Source organism: Xiphophorus couchianus, chromosome 3, assembly GCF_001444195.1.
Source record: "Xiphophorus couchianus chromosome 3, X_couchianus-1.0, whole genome shotgun sequence".
NCBI classification, from domain to species: Eukaryota; Metazoa; Chordata; class Actinopteri; order Cyprinodontiformes; family Poeciliidae; genus Xiphophorus; species Xiphophorus couchianus.
Window position 1 is genome coordinate 18,258,752 of NC_040230.1, and position 25,667 is coordinate 18,284,418.

At 38.6% G+C, this 25,667-nt stretch overlaps 1 protein-coding gene across 13 annotated transcripts; it reads right to left on the reverse strand.

Moving 5' to 3' along the window:
• Positions 1–851: 851 nt before the first annotated feature.
• Positions 852–25,662, reverse strand: LOC114141744 (protein 4.1-like). Of its 13 annotated transcripts, none has more exons than XM_028012525.1 (33): positions 25,355–25,662; positions 24,146–24,442; positions 23,944–24,048; positions 23,744–23,862; positions 21,882–22,100; positions 21,613–21,700; positions 21,130–21,282; positions 20,681–20,778; positions 19,941–20,113; positions 19,734–19,850; positions 18,900–19,106; positions 18,576–18,698; positions 17,743–18,459; positions 17,293–17,454; positions 17,049–17,177; positions 16,722–16,928; positions 16,411–16,593; positions 16,081–16,314; positions 15,814–15,987; positions 15,468–15,722; positions 15,223–15,390; positions 13,967–14,167; positions 13,628–13,819; positions 12,844–13,049; positions 12,019–12,087; positions 11,856–11,906; positions 11,220–11,282; positions 9,337–9,516; positions 4,699–5,088; positions 4,101–4,223; positions 3,785–3,901; positions 3,626–3,706; positions 852–3,249 (listed from the first exon to the last, which is right to left on the reverse strand). In XM_028012525.1, exons 2-33 carry the CDS (start codon positions 24,197–24,199, stop codon positions 3,220–3,222), a joined length of 5,388 nt encoding a protein of 1,795 aa, XP_027868326.1. In that variant the 5' UTR covers positions 24,200–24,442; positions 25,355–25,662; the 3' UTR covers positions 852–3,219. The 13 variants fall into 13 exon arrangements, with proteins under 13 accessions (XP_027868326.1, XP_027868325.1, XP_027868324.1 ...); XM_028012524.1 differs by having other exon boundaries at positions 11,856–11,903; positions 17,049–17,180; XM_028012523.1 differs by having other exon boundaries at positions 17,049–17,180.
• Between the last annotated feature and the right edge of the window lie 5 nt (positions 25,663–25,667).

Genomic DNA, 25,667 nt, shown 5'->3' on the forward strand with positions numbered 1-25,667 from the left:
ACAATTGTCACACGTAGTAAAGGTTTTAATCGTTACTAAACAAAATTATTACAGTAACAGTACTAACTAAAAAAGTACAAAGATTTTAACCCTAATTAATGAGGTTGTAACATGCAGGGAACAATCTGAGCGCTGAGCAATCTCTATATAGTTCTGGATGCTCTTGTATCCTTCCTTCAGCACACTCCACAGATTCCTTTGAGAATGAAGAGCATACACAGGGCCTTTGGAAAAGAAAGGGCCCACTGTTTGCATAACTGTGGGCATATGGTGGTTTTCCAGGTATTTTGTTAAATGCCTCAAATTTGATCACTGCAGACAGTTCCAATTAAAATTCAAGTAGAAGGTAGCAATTGCTGGTAAATGAGTCAAATGGTAGTTTTGGTGCCTTCCTTACCATCAGTGCTTCACCAAAAATCTTAACCCTATGTGCAGCCTGGCTTGCTTCAGTTATTTTAAACTACTCAATGATTGGTCTGACTATAAAAATTTGCAAAAGAGAAGCAACTGTCTCTCAGTTTCCTGACTTGAGACCAATGCTTTTACCTTATGTAAATGGCATGTCCTCTCACCTTTCCCATTTTAAGGAGTGGCTTAAAATGAGTCATATTTGTCGCAGGAATGCATGAAGTCATGGACTACTAATGAAAAGCTTCAAAACACTTATCGGGGCAAACGAGAGCAATGCTTTGTCATATTTATTAAACAAAAATACTGAAGATATCTAAGATGGTGGTAGTAGGTTTTACATTTCTCTACCAGGAGTACCAATATTTGTGTAAGGACACAATGAACCTTGTTTATTTATTATCTATGTAGAAACCCATAGTTCACACACAGCCCAACACAAATGCAAGTAAATGCATATTTTATTTTTTTTTTTCTTCATAAAAAGACAGGGAGAATTCACAAAGCAACAATAGTTTCTTTGTCTAAAATCTACTTTTACTTAATATGGAATACTACTTTTTCATCCTGAAAAAGATTGTGGGTGTTTTTTAAATGCATGAAGCTATGATGAGAACAGATTCTGTTTGGACTTTAGGACAAAAGGGAAAATGTTAGTAAGCAGGTGCTCTAAAAGTTAGTCAAGAATCCCTCTCTATAGAAAAAGCACAGGAAAACAGCAAGTGAGTGCAAATCTATTCAAAACTATGTGGTTAAAAAGGCTTTACAAACTTGTTTGATAATGAAAGCAATATATTGACATCTCTACCTGAAGCTTTAAAGCTCATTAAAACACCACAGTACATCAAAATCACATGAAACAGTTCCGACTTTACAAATAAATTACTGTATAGCAGAACATAAAAAGACAACCTGTGCTCCTGTGAGAAAAAAAAAAAAAAAGCCACGTACACTCGGGCAGCTGCCTTCATCTCTTACATGTGTGGTAATAGTGATAGACAAGTTTTCATTTTCATTGACCTCACATGACTGAACATGAATGTACATTTACAACACAGATGGATATACATTGATGACAATCCCTTATACAATCATAAGGAGGTCTGTAGTCTTACATAGAACATCAAAACCTGAGATAAGCAGACCAAAGCGAGAAAAACATTTCATTGACCAAATAAAGTGGCTGAATAGTTTACACACCCTTGGTAAATTTGCTAGGTTTTCCTAACCTTTATCTGCACACAATTTGACATTTATCCTGTACAATTCAAGAGAAAAACAAAAAGCTATTGGAGAAAAACATAACAAAAAAATTTGAAATGACCTGGTTGGATGACCATGAACACTAATAACTTGTATTCTTGAGTTCACACCAGTGAACATAAACCAGGCTTGTTAAAACTGGACATTTCCCTAAAACTGATGAGGAAAAAAATGGATTAGGAAGACTGAAAGTAACAGTGAAGGAGCTACAAAAAGTTGTTAGTGGGTGTTTTTGACATGTCACCAATCTCAATAACGTCCAGACTAAATAGGAACGCACCTCGGGAGGTCCGCAGTGTATCTCGTCGATCAACACGACTTCTGCAGTCCTGTTTTGTCTTGATTCAGAGAACTTTCAACAAAGCTTTAGTTTAGGAGTGGGCTCGCTTACTTAACCAAGTTGTTGCAGGATTTTTATTTTTTTTTGCACATTTTTCCATCTTAAAAAACCTGTTTCTGTTGAACATACAGGATAAAGTTCACAACGTGTGGAGAAAATTTCAAAACTGTTTTACAAAGACCAATTTTTGACAAAAAAAAAACCAAACAAAAACTGTCCTTTCACGGATGTGTTTACATTTTAAAGAAGCCACTGTATGTTAAAAGTAATTATGACTCTTATGATAATGAGCAAAATATGACTTGGGGAGCACTTCTTAGTAAAAAGATGAAAAATCCGGTAAACTTGGTGTACTACAAGAGGAAACGAATAAGAATGATTCAGGTTAATTCAGGCATAACAGCTCTTTAAATTACTGGTCACCTACAAATCGAATGAACAGATGGATATGAATAACTTAAAAACCTCAATTTTCTTTACAAATACTATAAAAAGCATACTTTTAAAAAGTAGAGGAATAGTCGAAAATAGATCAATTTTAGTTCAAACTTTACAAGAATGTGTAGGCTACTGGTTCCACGCTGGTTGGGGAAGCAAAGATTTGGGACCTCGCTTTTTGTACCTGAGCAGTGAACAAAGCCAAAAAAAACTGTCCAAATTTGAGCACAGAATATCTTTGTTCACGTTTTAAATGTGAGGTATGTCATTTCAGTAATAATAATAATAATAAAAAAATCTCTCCTGAATTTAATAGACAAGTAAACAACAACAAAAATAAGAGTTCACTTGAATGTCGTCTTAACGTTTTCCCCAAGTAGCACCAAGGGAATCACTGCTAATCATGGTTTCTGAACTGACACTACATTTGTAGAAAACCACTATTAAACAATAAAAGCATTTAAAGCAAACATAACAGACATCACTCAACTGAAAAAAAAGGCTGGTTATTAACCAATCAAATGTTCACACTAAACCCCAGGATGATAATTGAAGCATTTGATCAGCAGTTCCTACCTACTGTGAAGAGCTCAACTTAGAAAACAAACAGAATCTACAAGGAACAGTCTACTCCATAATCAGTCCTTTTAGGTGCAGATTTCTGAGGTTTTTCTGTTGTGCGCAAACAGACTTGGTCACTGTGTGTGTCGAGTGTCGCGGTCTAAAGGACGTTGAAGGTGGTGAGTTAAATGGATAAGGGAAGGGCTCTGTTACAATGCTGATGCTCCGCCATGTTTCTCCTGAAAGACAAACATATATTTGTGATATCAGAATCAAAAAGTGTATATTTTGTTTCTAATCTAAACTTAGAAGGGAAAAAGCTTTTCCCTTAACAAATCTTAACCATCCATTAAATGAAAAATTTGCAAACTCCAAATATTATGTATTTTCTAACTTTTTGAAATTAATTGGTCCTTCAAGCACCCTTATATGTTTTAAGAATGTTTAATTTTTCACATCTCCTCTTTACTAACCCTTCCACAATCTTCATGTCAGGGTCACCTAGACCCAATGACTTCTTAACTCTGTGCATGGTCCAAATGGCTCACACTGACCCCTGTGTGCTTTTACAAGGTTTTTTTTTATAGGCAGCAAATGGTGTTTCATGTCTTGTACCTTTTCTTGGTCAACATCAGAGTCTGCTGTTATGACAATTCTCTTCTCCACCCGGGTCTCTGAGGATCCACTTTTCACCACCTGAACAAAGGCATATGCAGTGTATTCAAGAGGCCCACAATCTGAAAGGATGAGTGGAAGAAAACTTGCAAAGCTAACCTTTGAGATATGAGTGGTAGTAGTGGTGACAGTGGTGCCGCTGCTCGTCTCTGAGGAAATGGTCTTGGAAGTGGAAAAAGAGCTATCCTTGTCCTCATCTGTACCGTCATCTGTCATCTGAGAAAAACACCAAAGGAAGAAAAAAAACTGCTTTTCAAACTGATTTAACGCTGATCTTTTTCTTAGGAAGGTGCAGTAAAGCTTCTTTGCTCCCCCTCCCTCTGCCGCCCCTTCGAGACCATCATATTGTTAGCTTGTCAAGTTCTGGAGGCAAGTTGGATCTGGACTGAGCTGCTGCTGGAGCTGGAGCCCCTACCTTTGAAGACTCATAGGTGAAGGTCTTGGTTGGGACGATGGGAACTTCTGTGGTGGAGATGTCACCAGGCAGGGAGTTGGAAACAGCTGTGATGGTGACAGTGTGGGTCTGCACCAGAGGGGGCTGTGAATGGGAGCACAGCCCCGTGAGTGGCTGTTTAACCAGACACTTCGCATCTCACAGCAATCAGTTCTTCTTTCACACCATGCAATCCCTCTTAGTGCAAATTGTTTCCACCACCACCAGCCCAAACTCGGTCTGATTATTTCTAAAACAATGCAGTCACACCTCTAACTTCATTCGCAACACTTATAGGATGATTTTGTCACTTATAGAGTGATTTTAATCATTGTATTTCAACGTAGAAAGAGGTATTGTTATAGCAACCCGTCACCATAGACAGGATCTTGCAGCTTCACCGTGCGACACCTCTGCAGCACACTCTGTTTACTTTAAACTCAACAGCCGCTCTTGCAGCACTGATTTTCTTTCTAGATTGGTGCAGTTTCTTTTGTTCTGGTGCTGCAAAGAAGTCAGCAAGTGTGGAAGCTGAAGGCCAAGAAAGAAAAGAAACAGCATCTCCCCCCTTTGAGACTACCTGGGAGCAGTGTATGACCTTCGGACCATCACTCCAGAAAAAGGAAGGTGGGGAAGGTCCAACTATTCCCCCGGAGCACTCAGGCGCTACGAGACATGTTCCTTCTTCCTCCGGGATCTTATCTAAAGCTTTACAGTCGGACTCAACTGGGGGAGCCAGTTGCGCCATTTCAACCTCTACGAGCGGCACCAGGAGAGTCTCAAAAACCACAACCTCCTCGTGATTGCACAATGACTCTTCAACGGGAGCGCTGAGGCCTTCGACAACATCAGGCTCACTCTGATGGCTCTCAGAGGGCCTGGATACCTCGGCCCCCCCGAAATTACTCCTGGTTTCCTCATGAAGAGTTTTTGTTTTTGAACTTTTGCAACTGGGACTAATGCACACACTCTAAAAAAAAAGACAAACACAGTCACTATGATCATGAGCAGGCAAAGAGTTGTGAATAACAAATAACATTTACATGAATCATAAAACATTTGTTTGCATGCCATTTCCTTCATACAACGGAGATATAAGAACGTGGGATGTCAACAGAAATGATTAAGTCTCCTAGTTTTTTTGAATAAAAATTACCAGTTTCACTGGAAAAGACAAAGCCTTCAAGCCATTCTTTAATCATTTCCATTTGTGATACAGTTAACTGCTGAACCACATGAACAAAAATTTAGATAAAAATGGTAGATTTCATCCATTCAATGTCTCCAACTTTACCCCCACAGTCCACATCATGTATTGTCAGGGACAAAATAATCGTATGAGGTTTATTGATAAAAAATATTACACCCTAAAGTTTTTCCTTTCTTGTGTGAATTTTTTTTCCAATAATGTTCATATTGAACTAATATAAAACATGAGACTAATACATTATTTAGGATTAGGGATGTTGGGGACACAATCAATGCATTTTTAAATGCATGGTGTCAGAACTCTCGACTAAGGTCAACTCCTGGGTCCCACTCTGTTTTTCACCTTTTCCAATTATTTTTTGCAGTGAAATAAGAGTATTGGCTGATGTAGTTTCCAGCCTGTCTGTGTGATGTGATCTGCTCAGAGGACTGCAGTTGACATGATTATTAATGAATTTAAAGGCATTCAAAGTAAACTGCTACGTTTATGAAACAGGAAAGCAATTTTTCCTTTTAAGGTACATCTGCACATGATTAACTGGAACTGCACTACAAATATTTTAACACAGAAAATATCAAAGCATCACATCAAAATGGGAAACAAATGTTAACATAAGTATAGCCTTTCAGCCAATTGCTGGTGCGAAATAATCTGTGGTAGCCGGGCATGAGTTTATTGAAACCTGGCACTACCTCTGTAGAGTAATAAAAAAAACTATTGAGGTTCTGTGTTGTCAGAATATTACAACTTAGCAGCAGTATATTAAGGATGATTTAAATAGAACAGGAGACTTGAACAAATATTTGCCATTTTGCTATATTTAAATATTTTTTTAATGTTTGCTGGTTTGTATTTTGTTGTGTTCTTGTTTATCTTGACTTTAAAGCACTTTGGTCAACCGGTAGTTGATTTTCCATTTGTTGTTGACAACAGAGAGATAAAACAAAACTCTAGAACAACAATGCATATAAACGTAATGTTTAGGACCTGATATTTCTATGATGAAATCCAACCCAATGACACAACAAAGACTGAGTTGTTTATGGAATGTATTTTATTCCTTGGTCTAAGTTGATTGTCGAAATATCATGCAACAAGTACTCTGTTGTGGTGAAGGTTAAAAATGTATTACAACTGAGCTGCCTCAAGGTTTCCTACAACAGGAAATGCTACTCTATGAGAAAGAATATGAGAAACATGTCATTCAAAGTTGTACGTTGTGTGTGTGTTCAGAAAAAAGTCACAGTGATCAGCTTATCCAAAGACAAAATCCTAAAAACTACTGAAGATATAAATGCACCCAGCATGTGTACAAAACAGGCTCAAAGTGATCTGGTCATGCTTTAAAAACTTTAAGCTGAATTTCAGTTGTAGTTATCTTTAAACTCCATCAGAGAAAATGTTAAACAGTCAATTCCAGTCCTGATCAGTCTTTACAGAAGAGGTCTGTTTCTGGCTGGAGAAACCAGGAGGCTGTGAAGCACCGTGAACCAAAGAATCAAAGTCTTTTCTGACAGATGTCTGAGCAAAGGGCAGCTTCTCGGGTGGAGCAGAGGATGGGGGGTGAAGAATGCTGGAGTGGTGTTTGCAGAAGAGGCGAAAGGAGGAGAAGAATAGGGAAGAAAGCTAGAGAATGATTGATAGATGGGCGAGGCGCGGCCTCCGTTGGTCACATTCACACCTTTGTGGAGGGACTCGGCAGTGTCGAGGAGACCCCCCCCACCCTCAGCTGCGTTTGGAGTAGAAGTCTAGCAGAGGGCCGCGTGGGAGACGGATGACAAACTGAGAGGGGGAGGAGGAGGAGGAGGAGGGAGGGAGGAAGAGACATAAGAGGAAGGATTTCTGAAGAGTCTGCAATGACTGATATAGAACTACTAGCATTTTGAAATGTCTTACTAAATTATAAAGTCTGTTGAACTAAATTTTGAATGTTATTGTTGTTACTCAGTGCATGGAAATGTGACCACTACATGCATTTTAACATGCACTCCTTAATTTCCATGTCTAAGGATTTCATGTGGGTTTTGAAAAAGACAAAGTGATCCACATGTACTGCATCAATTTACACAATTAATATGGAATTAAAGTTCAGAGATAAAGTCAATCAATTCAATCACAGCCAGAATAGATTCAGCTTTGTGAGTTGATGATGGTATATTTAATATATTTAAGTTCAGTGCAGTACTTCCAAATTAAACAAGAGTCAGTCTGCTTGGATGGTTTATCCGCTCTCACAGTAAACACAGAATGATAAATAATGTAAAATTAGTAGCAATCTCTCTCAGGATACTTGATGTTTCAAGCTGATAATTGCTGACAGTAAGATGGTTCTGCATGGGCCCCGTTTCATTTCCTCACTGTGATTTCTGTACGACTCAACCGCATGTTGATGAAAATGTAACCCATCAACCACATATTACAATCACAGACATCAATGTATATTACTGGGATTTTGTGTGAGAGAACAATATGAAGTAGTGCATAATTTTGATGTGTATAAAGAGGTATCTGTCAACATAAAAATTTGAGTCTTTCTACAGATTCCTATAATGATTTAGGTAAGGATACTTTGACACACCAACTATTCCATTACAGCACTGTTTGTCATGTTCCTGGGGGAAGGAGAACTTTCTCTCTAGTCTTGAATGTTCTACAGTTTCTAACATGTTTTTTTTTTTCAGGATTGCCTTGAATTGTGCTCATTATTTCCTACATCTGCTAAAGAAAAACACTTTAATAGCATGACAGTGCCATGTTACACTGTCAGGATGCTGTGCTTAAGTTGATGTGTATTGTTAGTTTTCAGATACGCAGAGAGCTACATGTGGGCTAAAAAGTTTAATTTGGTCTCTTCTGACTTTTTTCCAGATAATTCATGTTTCCTACATGACTTATGGTAAGTTATAATTATGATGTTACAGGATGGCATTCAATAATTTCTTGCATCCTTCCAAAATCTCCGATAGGACAGATTTGTGGAGGACGCATCTACTAGTAATCAACGAATTCTCAGGCCATCTGAAATTAAACTACAAACAGATTGACTCTACTTTGTAGGTAACTTCTAAGTGCATTTGTTTTCACTGTTTTGGGGGGGCATCAGAGTAAGTGGGGCTGAATACAAATGCACATTTGTTCATCTTTAATTTATTTAATTCCTTTTCAAAGTGTGTGGCACGTCATTATATCACATAAAATTCCAATAAAATACTATAAAGTTTGCATTAGTAATGTGAAACATTTGCAAACTTTTGCAAGGCATTAAAAGTTCAGATGCAAAAGTGGATGAAACTTTATTTATAAAACATAACAGCCGAACTAAAGCAGAGCAAAGAAAGTGGATTAGAAAGAAGGGGATTCTGCTTCTAAAGTGGATTAGAAGCAGAAAGAAAGCAATGGAGGAGGAGCAGAGGAAAGGAGAATAAAGGAAGCACTGCTCTGTGTCAGGACGTGCAAGCCTTCAAGAAAACTGCTCATATCTTAGTCATGCGGTATGTTTTTCTGAGTCACGTCTGTCAGTCATGCAACACAAACATGTCAGGAGTTCGGACACATCCAGTGCAGTTACGACCCAATTTCTCAGAGATTGGATAACCAGTCCAACAGAAGCCTCACGCTTGTCTGTCTCAACAGTGAAAGAACGAAAGCACGGGCCTCGTTCCACCAGTCCAAATGCATTCTTCATACACATGCATGTGCTGCATACCACGTGCCATCAGTTTCATCCGAGAAGTACATGCATTCACTTTGCACACAGTATCACATAAAGATAATCAAGAATAGCAGCTGGAAGAGACCGAGTCCTTCCTTTATCGTTTTATTAATAGGCAGATTTATTAAAGAAAACTGAAATCTTATGCAACGTTTACAGCAAAATAGAGATTTATTTGATATATGACTGCACAGCACCCAAAATAATGTGCCAGTTCAGAACTGACCATCAAAATTCCCTCCAACTCCAAAACCGGAAGATTCGAATTAAAAAGGAATTATATCCGCAGGACTTACCCCATCTGCACTGGGCAGCGGCTGGCCATTGATGCCCAGGGTACGGAACGGAGAGTGCGTGGACAGACGCTTGTCCCATTCACTCTGCCTCGGCTCCGGCACAGCCTCCATGAAGTTCCTCTTCAGTTCACTGATGCTGGCGTGATGCTTGAGCAGGTCCTCTTGAGGCTTATCGAACTCCTACACGAGTCAGAAAAAGTTGAGAGGAGAAGGACCAGGTGTTGTGGGGAAAGGGTAGAGAATGCGATAAATGGAAGGGACCATGGCAATGATAGACGCATGGAGAGAGAAGGATATTGGGAATAGAAGGAAATAAAAAATGAAAAGCATCAGATTATGATGTTGCTTTACTAGTCCATCTGTGAGTCTTTTCTTGCTGGTTTCATGAATAAGCAGAAGCGGAGTTAGCAGGTAATTCTGTGGGAAAAATATTACGGGGGGAGGGGAATAAATCCATATGTTTGTACTTCTTCAGAGAAGTACAAATGCTTGGCTCTTTCAAAACGGGTAATCAGTGGTGCTTTTCAAACTTCATCTGAAGTCTGGCAGCTGACTGATTTGTAGTTTTAAACAAGCAGAAATCGATCACTAAGGATTTAAACTCCACAGCATTTGAAATTGCAATAAAAACGTCAAGAAAACAGGCTGCAAATCAAAGGGCAGGAGAAGTGAAGACGGCGGACATGGTCAAGATTGCTGAAGACGCAGCCTGAGTAGAAGAGACACGTTCATTTGGAAGAAATGAACAGATGCGACAGAAGAAGCGCTGATTTGGCAACATTTGGCAGCAAGTTGGAATGGTCAAAAAGATGGTGGCAGCCATATTGCAAAATCAACTGCAGATTGTATAAAAGAACTGGTTGTTGTGCTTGAAAGCAATGTTTCTCCAAAAGTTATTTTGGCCACACATCACACAAAACAAAGAACTTTAATTATTGTGATTTTTATTCTACAGCCAGTGACTTATTGGTTATAGCTGTTGCAATAGTGCAGAGCATTTATGGTAATTAAGAAAGACAATGAGCAAAAGCAAAATCAGGAGAATACTGATGGTCAAGAATAAATCTATATCTGGAAAAAACGAAGCAGCTAGATCAACTATAAACTGAACATACACTGATCACAGATTTTGTCCCCAGTTTCGGAAAGGTGTGACCTGATGAGACTAAATTTACAATTCACAATCTTACATACATGTTTTTATCATTTGGTTAAATTCTCTTTCTCACAAAGAAAGCAATGTGCTTGAGGCGATGCCTTGCAACAAACACACAATGACGCCTAAATAAAGTCAGAAAGCGTGAGCCTATCGGAAGCTTAGAAAGCCATGACATCATTTTCTGATTGTACTCAACATTTTTAAAAGCATATTAACCTCAGAGTGAGTAAATTACTTAATTAAGAAACTTCAAAACCAAGTTGTTTTAAAAATTCTCAAAATAATTTTTCCTCTCTTTATTCTGGATTTTATTTCTGGAGAAATAATTTTGTTAATCTTCACCAATATTGGATTACGGTTTGTAAATATCTAGTTTACTGTTAAAGTATGGTGTATCTAGTGTTAAGAAAAGTAGTTTCCAAACAGCTGAATGTCCATCATGGCCGGTCCAAGAGCTAAATCAACAGTTTATTCCTGTGACTTATCATAATTAGAGCAAATAAATGAATCAAAAAGTAAAGAATGTTCATGTAAACCAATGTTTAAAAATTCAGCAGCACTCTCCTGAGTCAACCAAGTCAATTTGCCACACAGATAATTACTTATTGCTGATGCAAGAAATAGTGTGAATCATGCCTCATGCAAGCGTGAGATTAAACAGCAGCAGCCGGTGTGCTAAAGAGCAAGAAAAATGCAGCTTGAGAGCTCTGAAACAGATACAAACCTCCAGCATTAACAGGCTATGTCTGATATAAATTGAGTCACCCTCAATTTTCTTAGCTCTTTTCTGTGAAGAATGAAAAGAACAAAAAACAAAAAAAGTGTGGGTTTGTTTCAGTTTCCCTGTACGCTGGCATCACACTGCCACACGGTGGACATGCATTTTATGAAGTTCACTAATGTGTTAAACACAACAGACGGGAAAGAACAGAGAGGCGTTCATGCAAAATGATTTGGTGCAAAGTGACCAAAACTGTTCTATACTAGCAAAGAAGAAGGACTTCTATAGTGAAAAACTGAACAGAAACACCTGTTAGACTAAGATCATGCATGTGTGCATTCCAGTGTTAAAGACAGCAAGCAAAACTTTTAAAACTTATAACTTATACTGAGGTGAGGAAAGAATACTTAACAAATCAGACTGCCTCAAGAGTAGTCTTCAAGACCAAATTCTTACACATTTAGTTCGTAACTGCATTTCTTCTACTTCTTAAAAATAAACTGTACATCTCTTGAACCTGATATATTTAAGTTTACACCTGGCTGTACGGAAGCACAACATGAAAAGAGAGTGGCATTAGTCCTTTCAGATGCAAAAATCGGAAGTGGAGAAACGCATGAGCGGCACCGAGAGTCTGACCTTTCGCAATTGCACCCCTTCCATGATCGTCCTCTCGCTCTCAGACTCCTGCTACCCCGGGGGGAGGAGAGAGGAAGATGTGTTAGCACCCTCTGCTGGTTGTGTTAATAAAAACCATGTCCTGTGAGGGACAGTATGCTACAGGCTTGAGCCTGCCACTAACCTGAATGTACCCATTGATGGTGGATAGCAGTGAAGATTCTACGTCTCTCTGCTCCCTCGACACTGCTGACTACAGCAGCAAGAGACACAGTTTATGCTCATGCATAAAAAATCTCTGTTCACTGTACGCTCTTAGGTGTTCGTTCTGAATCAGTAACAATTTCAACATATTTTCAATCATTCAAGATCATAGATAAGATTTTACCTTAAATGCATAAAGCTTTTATACAGTTGACATACAATTATAGATGCAGACAAATTTAGTTGGACCCCTGATAAAGGATGTTTAAGAAGCCTAAAAGCAAATTTGATTCTAAATTTTGAATATCAGAAATTTTGAAAATTCCAGTAACTGTTTTTTGTTTTCCTACTTCAGTAGAACCATTACATTATATGGGCTTATACATTTATTTTTTTTCAGTAAGGAAGACTAAGTGTTTGTTCACATTTCAAAAGGAGTAAAGCATAGAGAGATGAAGATCTTTGACAATTTCTCTTTGCAAACCTCTCTAGATTATCAGCCGTTCTAGGTCTTCTTTTATTTTTTCATTCAAATCTCCCTACAGGTCAAACTGGATTAACACTGTACTTAACAATGTTGTGCACTATTCAAATTCATAATACTTTATAGATCCCAAAGGGAAATTATACTATGCTACTGCTATTCATAAAAGTATCTACGGTGTACTAACACTTTTTACCCATTTTTACAATGGGTGCCAAGAGATTTGTCCACATCTTTATTTTGCTTTATGTTGTGTTTTTTTAGACATTTGTGCATTTGTCAGCCCAGACAGATACAAGAGTAAATAAATGAGCTAAATACCTTGACCTCAGATACTGCCTCTATTTTTGAGGGCTCTGCAGCTTCTACTGTGACTTCCAGCTTCCTTTCTTCCAGGCGGCTGGTCTTTATGGGAGTGGAGGTCTGGGGCTGGTCGAAGGGAGCCATGGGGATCCCTGCATCTGCCAGCGCAGCCTGAGAGAAGACTGGAGCACTGACAGGACGTGTGCCCCTCTGCGTGCTCACAACTACAGAAAAATGTAAGGAAAATTGAAATAGAAAGAAATATTATGTTTGCGGTTCTTAGGTTAACATGTTTAATAACTAAGGTATTTTGTCATATGTTCGCACATCGTTAAGCTTTTAAATGCAACATTGTCACAATCAGCAACCATACTTACCGCACTCAGTTGCCCTGTAATTAAATAAATGCAAAAACTGCAAGCATATACTGTACCTCATCTGTTTTCAGCACATTTGGTTTTAAAAGAAAAACATATGAGAATAAAACTTAGGCAAGAAGCAGAAATCCTCAGGGTGACATGATGGAAGCAGCGTGTTTTAATTAAGATAATCCAATGGTCGGGCAAAAGCAGTTGTTAAGTCGCATATTTGGCAAAATGTTCATGACTCATTCAAATGTTGAGAACAAAACAGCATTATTTCTTCAGCCTGCAAAAACTGCCAGGTGGAAAATGTGAGAAGAGGCCTGGGCATCAGCCCGTGTATCCAGGCAGCAAATGTTAGTAAATGTTTTATGATGCAAAGAAACCCACAAGTGAGCATTAGTCAAAAACACTCCACACATATAAAAAGTAAACGGTACCTGACTCTTTGGCATCAAAATCTAGCAGAACAAACCAGTCATCAGTGACATCTGTGTGTATGAGTGGACGCCTTTCTTCAAGGATCCGCATTTCAAACTGTGGCTTCTTCTCAGAAATTTCAACCCTTTCTGTGGCCACAGCAGATGGAACTCTGACCTCTGATCGGACCCTGAGGCTTTCAGGGGCAGCAACTAGCATAGATATGAACTAGGCATTATTGTGGAATAGAAGTAAAAAGCATCAACAGCCCTCAGGGCCTTTATAGCATAAAACTGTCACAGAAGAATTTACACAAGTAATTTGTATGTGTTTCGCTGAACCCCTCTTTCATAATATACCTGATGTTTTTAGGGCTGGACGCAGAAGAATAAACCAATCGTCTTCCACTTCTATTTGGGGCTGACGTTCCTTCACTACTTCTTTCTTGTGCCAAGTCTCATCCACAATAGTAACACTCTGCTGTGTTCTTTTTTCTTTGGCTACAAACTTTTTGGCTGTTTTCGCTTCAGGCACGGGGAAGTCGCGTTGCTCCACAGTCACTGGCACAGAATCAAAAGGAAAAACTAAAATGAAAGGTATTCTGGGGGTTTTCTTCTTATTTTTAAATCTATATCTCAAAAAGCTCAACAAAACCAACAAAAAGTATGCCGTTTCAAACTGACTAGAGGTGCACCAATTCCTCTGCATTTGATGTGAATGAAATGATTTTCCTGTTGGCCCATAAACACACTACAACACGTCAACTTGTGTTACTCATATTTTAATTGTGGAAGTTTCTCTAAGTGAGGAAAAAAGAAATATAACCATTTATAAAATCAGTAAAGATTAGCATTGTAGGCTACTGGACCTGCGGCCCATAAACTGGGGTTCAAAGGAGTTACTCAACTCAGCAGAAGGTTCACAGTTAAAAACATTAAAAAAAAGCAACTACATGATTATATTTAGATATTATTGCAAAAAACGAGACTAGTTGCACCTATTTACATCAAAGCGGGCTCTAGCACTGCAGCACAGCTAGCTACAACAGGACTTGGAAAAGTAGGCCCTGTTTAAATTTTCCACAAGCCATTACTTTTAAAGTAGGGTGAGGCCTTTAATGTCTGTATAAATATCTGTTGACTGAATATTAATTGGTTATTAAAATCCAGAATAAAAATGGTTTGGTGACAAATTTTCACTTATGATACCTGTTTACAAAATATCACAAGATTCCTTGGTCCTACATTGGCCTTTGAAGATCAAAGACTAGTGTGATTGCTTTACAATTGTTGCTCAGATGAAATTTGCACATAACCTCCATTACCACTTAAATTTGTGAGATAAATTTAATACATAGCATGTTGGACTTTGTTTTTATCATTCTAAATGTCTTACTATTGCTGCAACCACAATTTAATGTAACCAGAACCAATAAAAATGTATCTATTGCAGAAAAATAGGAATCAGTTGAAGTAAAAATCCAGAGGTTAAAAAGTGACCTCAACAAAATGGTAATTGGTGCATCTCTAGCCCCAAGTAACAGGATACTGGTTGAACTGTGGAATAAACAACATATCTGCCTAATTGCAATAGGCAAACAGCAATAGCTTACTACCTGATACTTTTGCTGCCACATCTAGCAGCTCAAACCAATCATCATCATCATATGTTGGTTGTGGCAGGTTAATCACAGTCACAGCAGGTGGCCTCAAATCCTCCTTGACGAACTTTGGTTTTGGTTCAGCGGGTACAGGTGTCTTAACAACCCTTTGGACCTCAGCAACTGACACAGAAAAATTAGGATTGATAAACTATAAGCAAATAGCAGAGAATAAACTGCTGGTAGCCAATTAAAAGTACCTGGAGAAGCAGGTATTGGTTTTTCTTGAGTAATGTCAAACAAGACAACCCAATCATCTTCTTCCATGTTTGACAGAGGTGGGGGTTGGGTTGGCCTAATTTTAGGAGAACGAGTACCGTCTTGCCTACTAATTATCACTTCTTCATATGTTTTAATCTCTGTGGTTTTTACTTCCTTGTATGCTGCAATCTCTGTAGTTTTCGCCTCGACTTCAAACGTCTTTGCCATCTTTTGAACAGCCTCAGCCGGGGTAGCTGGTGCACATAAAATATCCAAGTGGTTGAGTTTCACTTGTGTACATGAATCTACTAAAACATTTTATTACAACATAAATTGATCTTATACCTGTGGGTATGATAACTGGCTTGTCACCAACAATGTCAAACAGAATGAGCCAGTCATCATCTGCCTCTGGAAGGGGCTGGAAAGGCTGTGGACTAACTGGATATAACCTTTGCTCTACACGTTTTGCTTCAACTGGAACAACTGGACTGATTTTAGCTGGTTCTGGCACAGAAACTGAAACACATAAAACAAACATTTACTTTTGACTCCTGTTAAACATATTGTAGGAATTTTCTCTGAATAAAGACATTTGAAGGATAAAGGTACCTGGAGGAATATAAGACTCTACTTTGGGAGGTATGTCAAGCAGCAGATACCAATCATCATCTCGGTTGCTCACTGGATACAACATTATCTGCTCTGGAAGTTTCTTGTCATGTTTCTGAGTCACAGTCTCCATAACTACAACTACAACCTCCCTTGTCGTCTCTATTGCCTCTGAGACAGTCACAGTTGCCTTCTTTTCTTTGGGAAGAATCTGAACATATTCAGGCATTGATGCTATAGATAAAACAAAAGTAAACAGTGCTGTCAGAGACCTGTAATAAACTTAAAAATCAGTGGTCAGATTTGGATTTAAGTGTATATTAGTAATACCCGGCTGTAGAAATGATGTTCCCCTATCTGGAAGATCAAGCAGAATGAACCAGTCATCTTCTGCTTGCCTTGGTATTTGTTTTATTTCAGTATCCTCTACAAAAATCTCAACTCTTTTGTCTCCCTCATCACCAGCTGGGACAACTTCAATCTGGGATTTGGAGACACCTCCTCGTAGACTCACTTCAACAACAAAACCAAAATAAAGCATAACTCAGTCTTTCCTGGTTGTAATAAGATAAAGTTGAGAGTGAAAAAACTGATCCAATTAATCTGCAAGGTAGCATGGGAAACAGTATGTTTGTCAGTACCTGGTTTTACATATGTAGTTTGTCTAGAAGGAACGTCCAGTAACACAAACCAGTCATCATCCCTCACAGTCTCTGGCTGGATTTCTTTAAGACGTCTTGGAGCCTCTTGGGTAATCTGTCTCTCTTCAACTACTACTTTGTATTCTTCTGAAACTTCAACCACAGGGACAAACTGCCCTTCATCCATCTGGGCTTCCTTTATTGTTACTGATAAATGGAAGCAGGAGAGGACTTTTTCAATCCACTGATGTAAGCACATATTTTATCAGCAAGCAAGCAGAATACAAGGCAGAAGAGCAAAACCAGCACACACTGTTTTAGCAGTACCTCGTTCTATCCAGGTTTCTCTTTGAGTTTCTTGTATCATCTGTCTCTCTTCAATTTCCACCTTGTAATCTTCTGAAACTTCAACCACAGAGACAAACTGCCCTTCATCCATCTGGGCTTCCTTCATTGCTACTGATAAATGGAACCAGTGGAAGATTTTCTCAATGTTTTATCAACAAACACCAATACAGTGCAGAAGAGCATTGTTCATTTGCAAAAACAACATACACCGTTTTAACAGTACCTGCTTCTACATATATGGTTTCTCTTGGAGGCCCCGCTAGCAACACAAACCAGTCATCCACCCTTTCCATAAGTGCTGGTTGTTGCAGGATCCATGGCTGATCCTTAATTTCCTCTTCTCCTACCTGTCTCTTCACCACTGATCTTAAATACGTGCTCTCATCTACAGCAGTGAATAATCAAAAGGGTAAAGATGCAAAGAAATTATATGTTCTGCAGGCCAAAAGCAGCAAAAGTCGGTTGTTCCTGCAAGAAACTTCTCATGCAACCTTCTAATCCACAAAGGGGCACAATAGCAGTGAGCACAAACGCAATTTAAAGAATAGTAGTAGTAGTAGTTGGTCAATGTATTATTAATATTTCCCACATGATGGCCATCTCTTGCAAACTGGTTAGAGCATTAGAAAGATTAGTAGAAGGTCAAAATGGCTCATAGAGTAGCATACTGTACCTGATGGGCTGAAAACTGGAGGGCGGTAAAAAAGCAGGTACCATTCATCCTCATTTTCTTCCTGAGCTGGATTTCCAAAATGACGCCTCTCTGTAACCTCTCTCTGGGTCTGTTTTTCCAACATCCCATTTGACTCCCCACTCTCATCCACAATCATCACCCTTTTCCCGTCCCTGCGCTCAACCTTCTGCAGAATCACAACAGAAGTGGCCCCAGAAACATCTGAAGAGTCAAACGTTCGCTGTTCTTCCTGCCATTCCTTCTGTATCTCTCGTACCTTAGTCCTCAAACTTCCATCTAACTGATTCAGCTCGTTTTCCTCTTCGGGCACCAAGCCTTTTAAAAACACATCTTTAATTTGTTCTTCTAGTTCATCCACTTCATCCTCATCTGTCTCCATCCTCTTCATAAATCTCTGTAAAACCACATGATCCAAATCCCCCTCTTCGGCTCTTAACCTTTCAACCTCTTCTTGTCCCAATTGCTCTTCAATGACTCTCAGGATCCTCTCTGACACCTCACCCGCTTCCTGTAGTCTTTCCTCCAAGTCCCTGACTTTCCTCAGTTTCCCTTCCAGATCTTCGATCTCTGTCAATGTATCTATCAAGATCACAGACTTCTGCAGTCTCTCAATGACTTGCTCAGTAGTCTCTTCTTGTTTGACCACTGATGTGGCAAGCTCCTCCAAACGGATCTGGGACTGGATTTTACTAGAGGCTGAGAAGAGCAAAAAGATCAATCAAACACCTAACTAATCTAGAACAAATTGCAGGCTGTTAACAAGTTTCATTAAATAACTTTTAAAAATTTAATAATTCCCCCAAACAACTCACACAAAATATTTTCTTCAGACTCAGATAAGAACCGACCAAAGTATAGGAACCAGTCATCCTGCTGGAATGGTGCAGGTTTATGTAGAGGGTCCGGAGAGGAGGAATATCCAAAGCTGGGTTTGGCTGGCACCAGAGATTATAATAATGATGTGCTACAATTAGTTAATTGTCCTTTTCAATTTGTGCAAAACAGTAGCACGCTTACTTCAGCTTATCATATTGAGGGAATCTAATAACGACACATTTATAAACATCTTAAACAGCTACATTGTGATCAAAATAGCAAGCAATAGAAATGCGGATGGGTATCTGTAGTGAAGGTACCTTGGTGTTCCACAAAATCAAAAGTCTCGACAGGGGCTACAGAAGGTTGACGATACAGAAGGTCAGACCACTCGCCTTCCTTTAGGTGCTGATGTTGCTGTTCACTGATAATTTGAGAACCACCATCTACAGTCTCAGTGCCCTTCCAGGTCACAGACTGTTCTTCCTCCCTGGACTGAGAGGAAGTCTGCTCAGACTCCCCTCTGGCTGTGAAGAGATGGTGCAGTGATTGAAGTTACATAATGATTCTGCAGAACAGATGACGACTGTTGTGGATGCTTCATGGTGCTTCAAGCAGGCTTTTAGACTAGTTAGGTGCAAGCATTTTTTTTTTTACCTTTGGACTCTCTGGACTATTGTAAGTCCAAAAAGATGAGGTTAGTGCCAGCAAGGTGAAAAATGCAACTCCTCTTCTAGAACAAGAGCAAAATGGCTTATTATTTTACCTTGCACAATCTCGCTTAAAGAATGCTGCTGCAGAAGCGATGAGTGAGTTATTCAGTTAGGAGGTCATATGAGGTGAAAGCCGTTTGTGAGATAAAGCTCTCCACTTTAAAATGAGGAAGCACAACTTCAACACTGGAAGTGACTCCGACAGAGAAATTAAACAAGAAGTTGAAATATTTTTGTTCCTTTTACCATGCACAAAAATAAATGAGTCTCGTTACTGAACGTCCAAAATTGGTCACAGTTACCAAGTTGAAGAGCTGCATTTTTAAAATGTTAAAGCAATAAAACCAAGTAAAAATATGAAGGCATGTTGATAAAAGCAATGACGCTGAAAGCAATTAGCTAGAAACCAGCAATGTATCCGCCTCATGTGCATCCTGGTACCTGGAAATTCCACAGAAGGCCGGGATTTGTGTGTTGTTATCAACAATGACCAATCATCAGCCTCAGATCTGCTTGATGCAGAGAGTAGCTGCAGAAACTGGAGAGTCTCATCTCCAGCTGCAAGTGTAAAACAAGTCAGAATGTTACTTTTTAACCTTTAAGCTTATAGCAAGAAACAAACTATTTCAGACACACACTTTGCCCTACCTCCGTCCAAGTTACGTGACAGCCTCTTGCTTGCAGAGCGTGTGAATCGAGGGGCTGGGCGGTCGATCATGGAGCTCGCCTGCCGGGTCTGGGCTTGAGTACGGCCGCTGTACCGGAACTTGGAACCCAAGGCAAGAAAACGACGGGACGATGGAGGCTCCACTGATGGAACTCTGAGAAAAAGACAATTTTTTTTTTTCTTAAAATAATCAAAACCAAAAATATATCATAAAATTGTATGAGTTGTAAAAGGTGTAAACTTTCCATTAATATACAAAATTCCTTAAAACATTTATTTTAGCCATGACCTTTCTGGAGACTGTCCGTGACTGTCAATTTGACACCTATAAAGTCAGCAGTTTTCCATGATTGTGTAAAGCATAACTTACATTTCTCTACTAAAGATAATTTAACTTGGTCTGAAGATATTCTAATTTTACTGAGAAAGAATTTCAACAGCTGTAAAATAGATTCTCTAAAAGAAACAGTTATAAATCCTTGAAATGTATCCTTCTCAGTGTAATGAACGTATAAATGAGTTCCACAAAGGAGAACAATAGCAGTGAGCAGAAAGTATCATTTCTACTATTTTATTGAGATGCAACCAAATGTTAAAAGGCTACTGCTTAGACTAGGATGGTGAGTATTTAGCTTTTCCTAAATACTATCTAGACTATACAGAGAAGCTGAGAATTATCCTTTGTTGCCAGGCAAAGGAGTGAAGAGAAACTTTTCTCTACCTGAAGAAAGTATGATGCTCAACACAAACTTTCCAAAGTTTCTTTGAGGCTTTGTAGTTGGGCAGCTTGAAGCCAATGGTGCTCTCGTACTGCTCTTGCTGCAGGGGAAGAAACAAATCAAAATCAAGAGACATTGCCTGCAACCGATGACAAAAATAATTTTGATGTTAATTGAAATAAAGTTTACATTTTTGTGTGCATCTCAAAAGTATATGCCTCTGTGGATATTTAAGCATCAACTTCTATACAACAAATACATACATGTCATTGAAATAATAAAATTTTAGTTCAACAATACTATAACCAGTTTAATAGTAGTGGTGAAAAAAATGGATGAGAAAACTAAGAATATACAGTTAACCACAGTGGGTCTCATAAATTAAGGTTCTCACTCAGAATTAGTAAAAACGTTATCAGACTTAAAATCAAAATGATTGCCTGAGGTTTACCTCTGACGCTCTGATTTTGATAAAGAAGCTGCTCCGTTTGTAAGAAATTTTAAGCACTTTGGGCCATGGGAAACGATTGATCCTCAGCTTGTCCTTGTAAACCATCAGACCACTGGAGCAAACACCCAGTGTGATGTCAACACCATCGAGATCCTGCACGCAAGAAGGAAAATGTCAATAAGTATCATGGCATGATCTCTTCATATTTTCAGAAAACAGTCACAAGGGGGCACTCTTTCTTTCTTAATTAATATCTGAGGTCATGGGGTTTGAAACATTATAATCCTTTCTTTTTTATCTCAGAGGGTTATGGCATCAATTTTGTAATTAAATCTTAATGATGCAAAACGTGACTGCTGCTGCAAAATATTACCAAGATTCTTAAACATGAAAAAGGAAAGGTAGAAAAATCTCTGTCATAAGTTTATTTGCAAAGCTTTACAACAAACTGGAAAAACCTTTTTAAAATATTAAAGGACCCACCTTGGCCTGGTGCAGGTCAACGCCGTACATTGCAAGTTTCTTGGCATTTTCCAGAAACAGCAGATCTGCTTGGGCAGGACTCATTGACCTTCACATGAAAAGAAAAATATTTTTAAAGAAGACTTATTCAAAGGTTAAACAAAAATGCTTACTGTTCAATTGAGCAAAAATAAGCTTACGCATACTTAATAACCACAATAAAAATTATCTACTGACAAATTTCTTTTTTTTTTTTTGTTTCAAATCATTGTCCATGGCCCTTTCATGACCTGTAAGTGCGGTGCAGCTCCATCACTTTCTCCTCCAGCTCCTTGCTCTGTCCGGGTGCCAGGTTCAGATCTTTAACATAGTCTGTCCCGTGAACCTCTGGGTCATATTCTCCCAGCTCAGACTGGGCCGTGTAGGAGCCCAGCAGGGACAGTGTGACAAAGGAGCAAGGAAGAACACCTTGCATAATGTCTTTCCTGAGCTGGAGACACAGGAAATATCTGCAAAGAAAAGAAAAAGACAAGTTAATATATTTACACAGGATAACAGGGTTTTCAAACAACAATGGAAACAGAAAAGAATTAGCTGATAGAGACAGTCCATCATTTTTGAGGTGAGTTTAAAAGCAAATAATATCTTTGTTCCAGTAAATATCCTATGAGACTTTTGTTCAGAATACATTCAGGTGAGTTAGTCCCAGAAGCTGAAGCCATCAGCTAAACTGATAGAGGTCACCACAGATGTATTTCTTTGGTCTTAAAACAGCACCAATGTAAAAAAACCATCAGCAGCTTAAGCTAATTTTAAGACCTTTCAAATTATTGTCACATTTAAATAGGATGGTTATTTACACAGACATCAATGGTATGTTAATAGGATTGTTCATCTCTGGTTTGTGACTGATAGATGCGTATCTCTGCCAAGGATCTGGCTCCTTGGTAAATTCATGGATTTAAAAAAAAACAAAAAACGAAATGAGACAAGACGAGACAATTTACCGTTCAATAACAATGTACAATACTTATTTTAGACAATACACTGGTCTATACATTGTGAAGTGTGGTGAAAATTTGTTTCAAGCAAAGCTGAATTAGTGGTGAACATAACTGCCCATTTTTATAGTCCAAACATCAAATATACCTTAACATGCATAGATACACAGAGTGAATTTGGTCTTCCTCATTTTAGCTCTTGGGGGTATAGCCAATCAGTACTGAGAAAAATGGACTGGCTGCTTTGCAAATGCCAGCCAATAGCATGTCAAACAGCACTGTCAAGGTATTTCAAGTTTTTCAGATATTCTTCTTCACGGCTGCTCTACCAGCTGTGAAGAGCAGCTTTTTACGGCTGTTGTGAAAAGCTGCTCTAACCGGCTATATTGCATCTTGTATTGCATCTTGCAATGCAACTTAGTGAATCTCAACATCCCTAGTTTTTGTTTTCTACAGGGGATACTAACGTCGGAGTCACCACCAAAGATATTCATGTGTGAAACATGTACTGAGAAGGGATCATTTAACCTAAAATGCTGTTTGTTTTCTGTGCTTTTTATAAATTGCTTACTTTTTTTTTATCAGACATTTACTCCATTTTTTTTACGTGTTCTGTTCTCAATATGTTTGGTGGTGCACCTAATTCTACCTCATTATCATTTATGAACAATGATTATTCACAAATCCAAACTTTTTGTTTGTGCTGATGTCTGTTTCTTTTAATTTAGTTTTGTAACAAAAAGACAAAAATTAAAAAAACATATGAGAACCAAATGACACTTTAAAGGTTCTTAAAATTAGCATTTGAATAGACAATTAGGATGTTTTTCAGATTGTAGTTGTTTAAGATGGTAGAAGTCCCCTTTGGTCTTGACTTCTCCTAGACAACCTGTTAGCCGGATCTCTATCAATTATCCGGATTTATATTAAAAGAAGATGCTAAGAAAGTTATCTGCTGTAGGTAACATATAAGGTTGCTAATAACCTTTCGACAAAGCCTCACTTCAAAGGTCATGAACCATCCCTTTAATATCATCCCTCTCTGGTCGACTTCTGAAAGATGACTTTTTCTTAAAGTTGTATAACTTCAACAGAAAAGTTAAAGTTGTACAACTTGAACTTGTTCATTGAAGTTGTACATTTGTATATACCTGGTGAGGTCTTCTGTAAGTTGTGCTGGATCAGGAGGGTAGAACTTCACATTAAATGTAAACTCATAGACGCCACCTGACACCTGTTTCCGGATCTCTTTGATGGGTTCCAACCATGTCTGTAAATTAGGAAAAACAACCACAAGTCTCAGCTCAGTGTCTTCACCTGTTTTTATTAATCAAATAAAAATGTTGCTTACCTTGCCGGTTGGGGTTTCCCAGATCGCCAGGCCAAAGTAATCCTTCTCCAGGAGGTTGACATGGTCACACACTTTAGTTAAAAGCTCCTGACCTTTAGCATGCTTCTATTAATGTGGACATAACAGAGATTCTTCAGTATGTGTTACCATACAGCATTATGTAAGCATTAGTGAGAAAGGTATAAATTGGTGTTTTTCTTACATCAAGTTCACACTCAAACAGAGTGTCATCCAGTAAGGTGACTTTGCATTGCATGGCTTTTGGACGTTTGGGGCCTTTAGCCTCCTCTGCCTTCTTTTCTGTTTTCTTTTGTTTTGGAGGTTTCTCTTTCTTTGTCTTCTCTGTTGTTTTTTCTTCTCCTTTGGTCACCTCCTGCTGTTCTGTTGGCTCCTTCTTCTTTTCTCTGCCCTCCTTTATTTCTTCTTCTACTTCGGGCTCTTTCTTTATCTCCAGTTCTTCCTTTATCTTCGGTTCTTCCTTTTGCTCCTCTGGAGCTGGCTGATTGGTTTAAAATGAAACATGTGAAAAAGCATGTCAATTTTGATCAGACTTGCAAAACGTGCAATGAGAATGGGAAACATTTACTTCATAATTACATTTCTCAACCAGAGACCAGATTTTTATAATAAACATAATCATCAGTGCATGAATAAAGTTGTTCACTGATATCTAAATAGCCACCAATTTAACATGACTTAACATGGGACTGTAGGACATATTGTGCTTTTGGAGTGGGCAAGTTACCAGTATCATGTTATTAAAAAGGTCTTAAAAACGTAACATCAATGTATTTATGACAGAAAAAAAAGATTAAGATGTACTCTGATTTGTTTTTTGTAATTTAAAACATAAAAGTAATTACTCTGACTGCTGCTAAAATAACACTGATTATTACTTTACAGGGATAACAATAATAAGATACTTGCCTGAATCTGTTTCAGGCAAGAACATTTTAACATTTGGTAAATTTACTGACACAAAATAAGCCTTTTATTGGTTCCTTTTTTACTGGCTGCTTAGAGTCTCAAGGTTGAAAACTAAAACAAAAATGCACAGCAACAGGTGGGAGAGGGGCAGAGCTGTGCTACTCCATCCAGACTAGCAAGATATATCACCCTTTCTGGCATCTCATTTAAAGCTGTATGTCTGAAAATTTCTGCAGTTTTGGAGCCATGACTTTTAAAACCTTGGTATAACTTGACACCAGTAACCCCTCCCATGCTTCCACCCAATGCCCTCCTCCTGATCGTTCATAACCACATTTAAGTCTTAAGGAACATTGATGTTTCCTGTCAGGCTGGTATTTTTCATGGGTTTTACGGTATGTGCGTGAGTCTCTGGTATACGTTAGGATAACAGTAACTATGCCACAGCAGCTCAGTGATAATCAGGCTCTCAGGTTTGTCTCACCTGTGTCTCAGCGCTGCTTACTGACTGATGATCTCCAGCCTGTTCTGTGTCCAGCTCAAGTTTTAGTTCTGGCTCTGGAGCTGCAATTGGCGCTTTCACTTGCTCCTCACTTGGCTTGTTCTCCTCTTTGTCCTCCTTCTTTCCTTTTTCCTTTCCCTTCTCCCTTTTCTTTCCTTTTTCCTCTTCCTTCTGCTGCGTTTCTTCTGTCTTTTCCTCCTCTTTCTCTGTCTTCTCCAAGTGTTTTACCTTTTCCTCTTGTTTCTCCTCTTTTGGTTTGTCCTCTTCTTTCTTTTTCTCCTGATCTTCTTTAGCT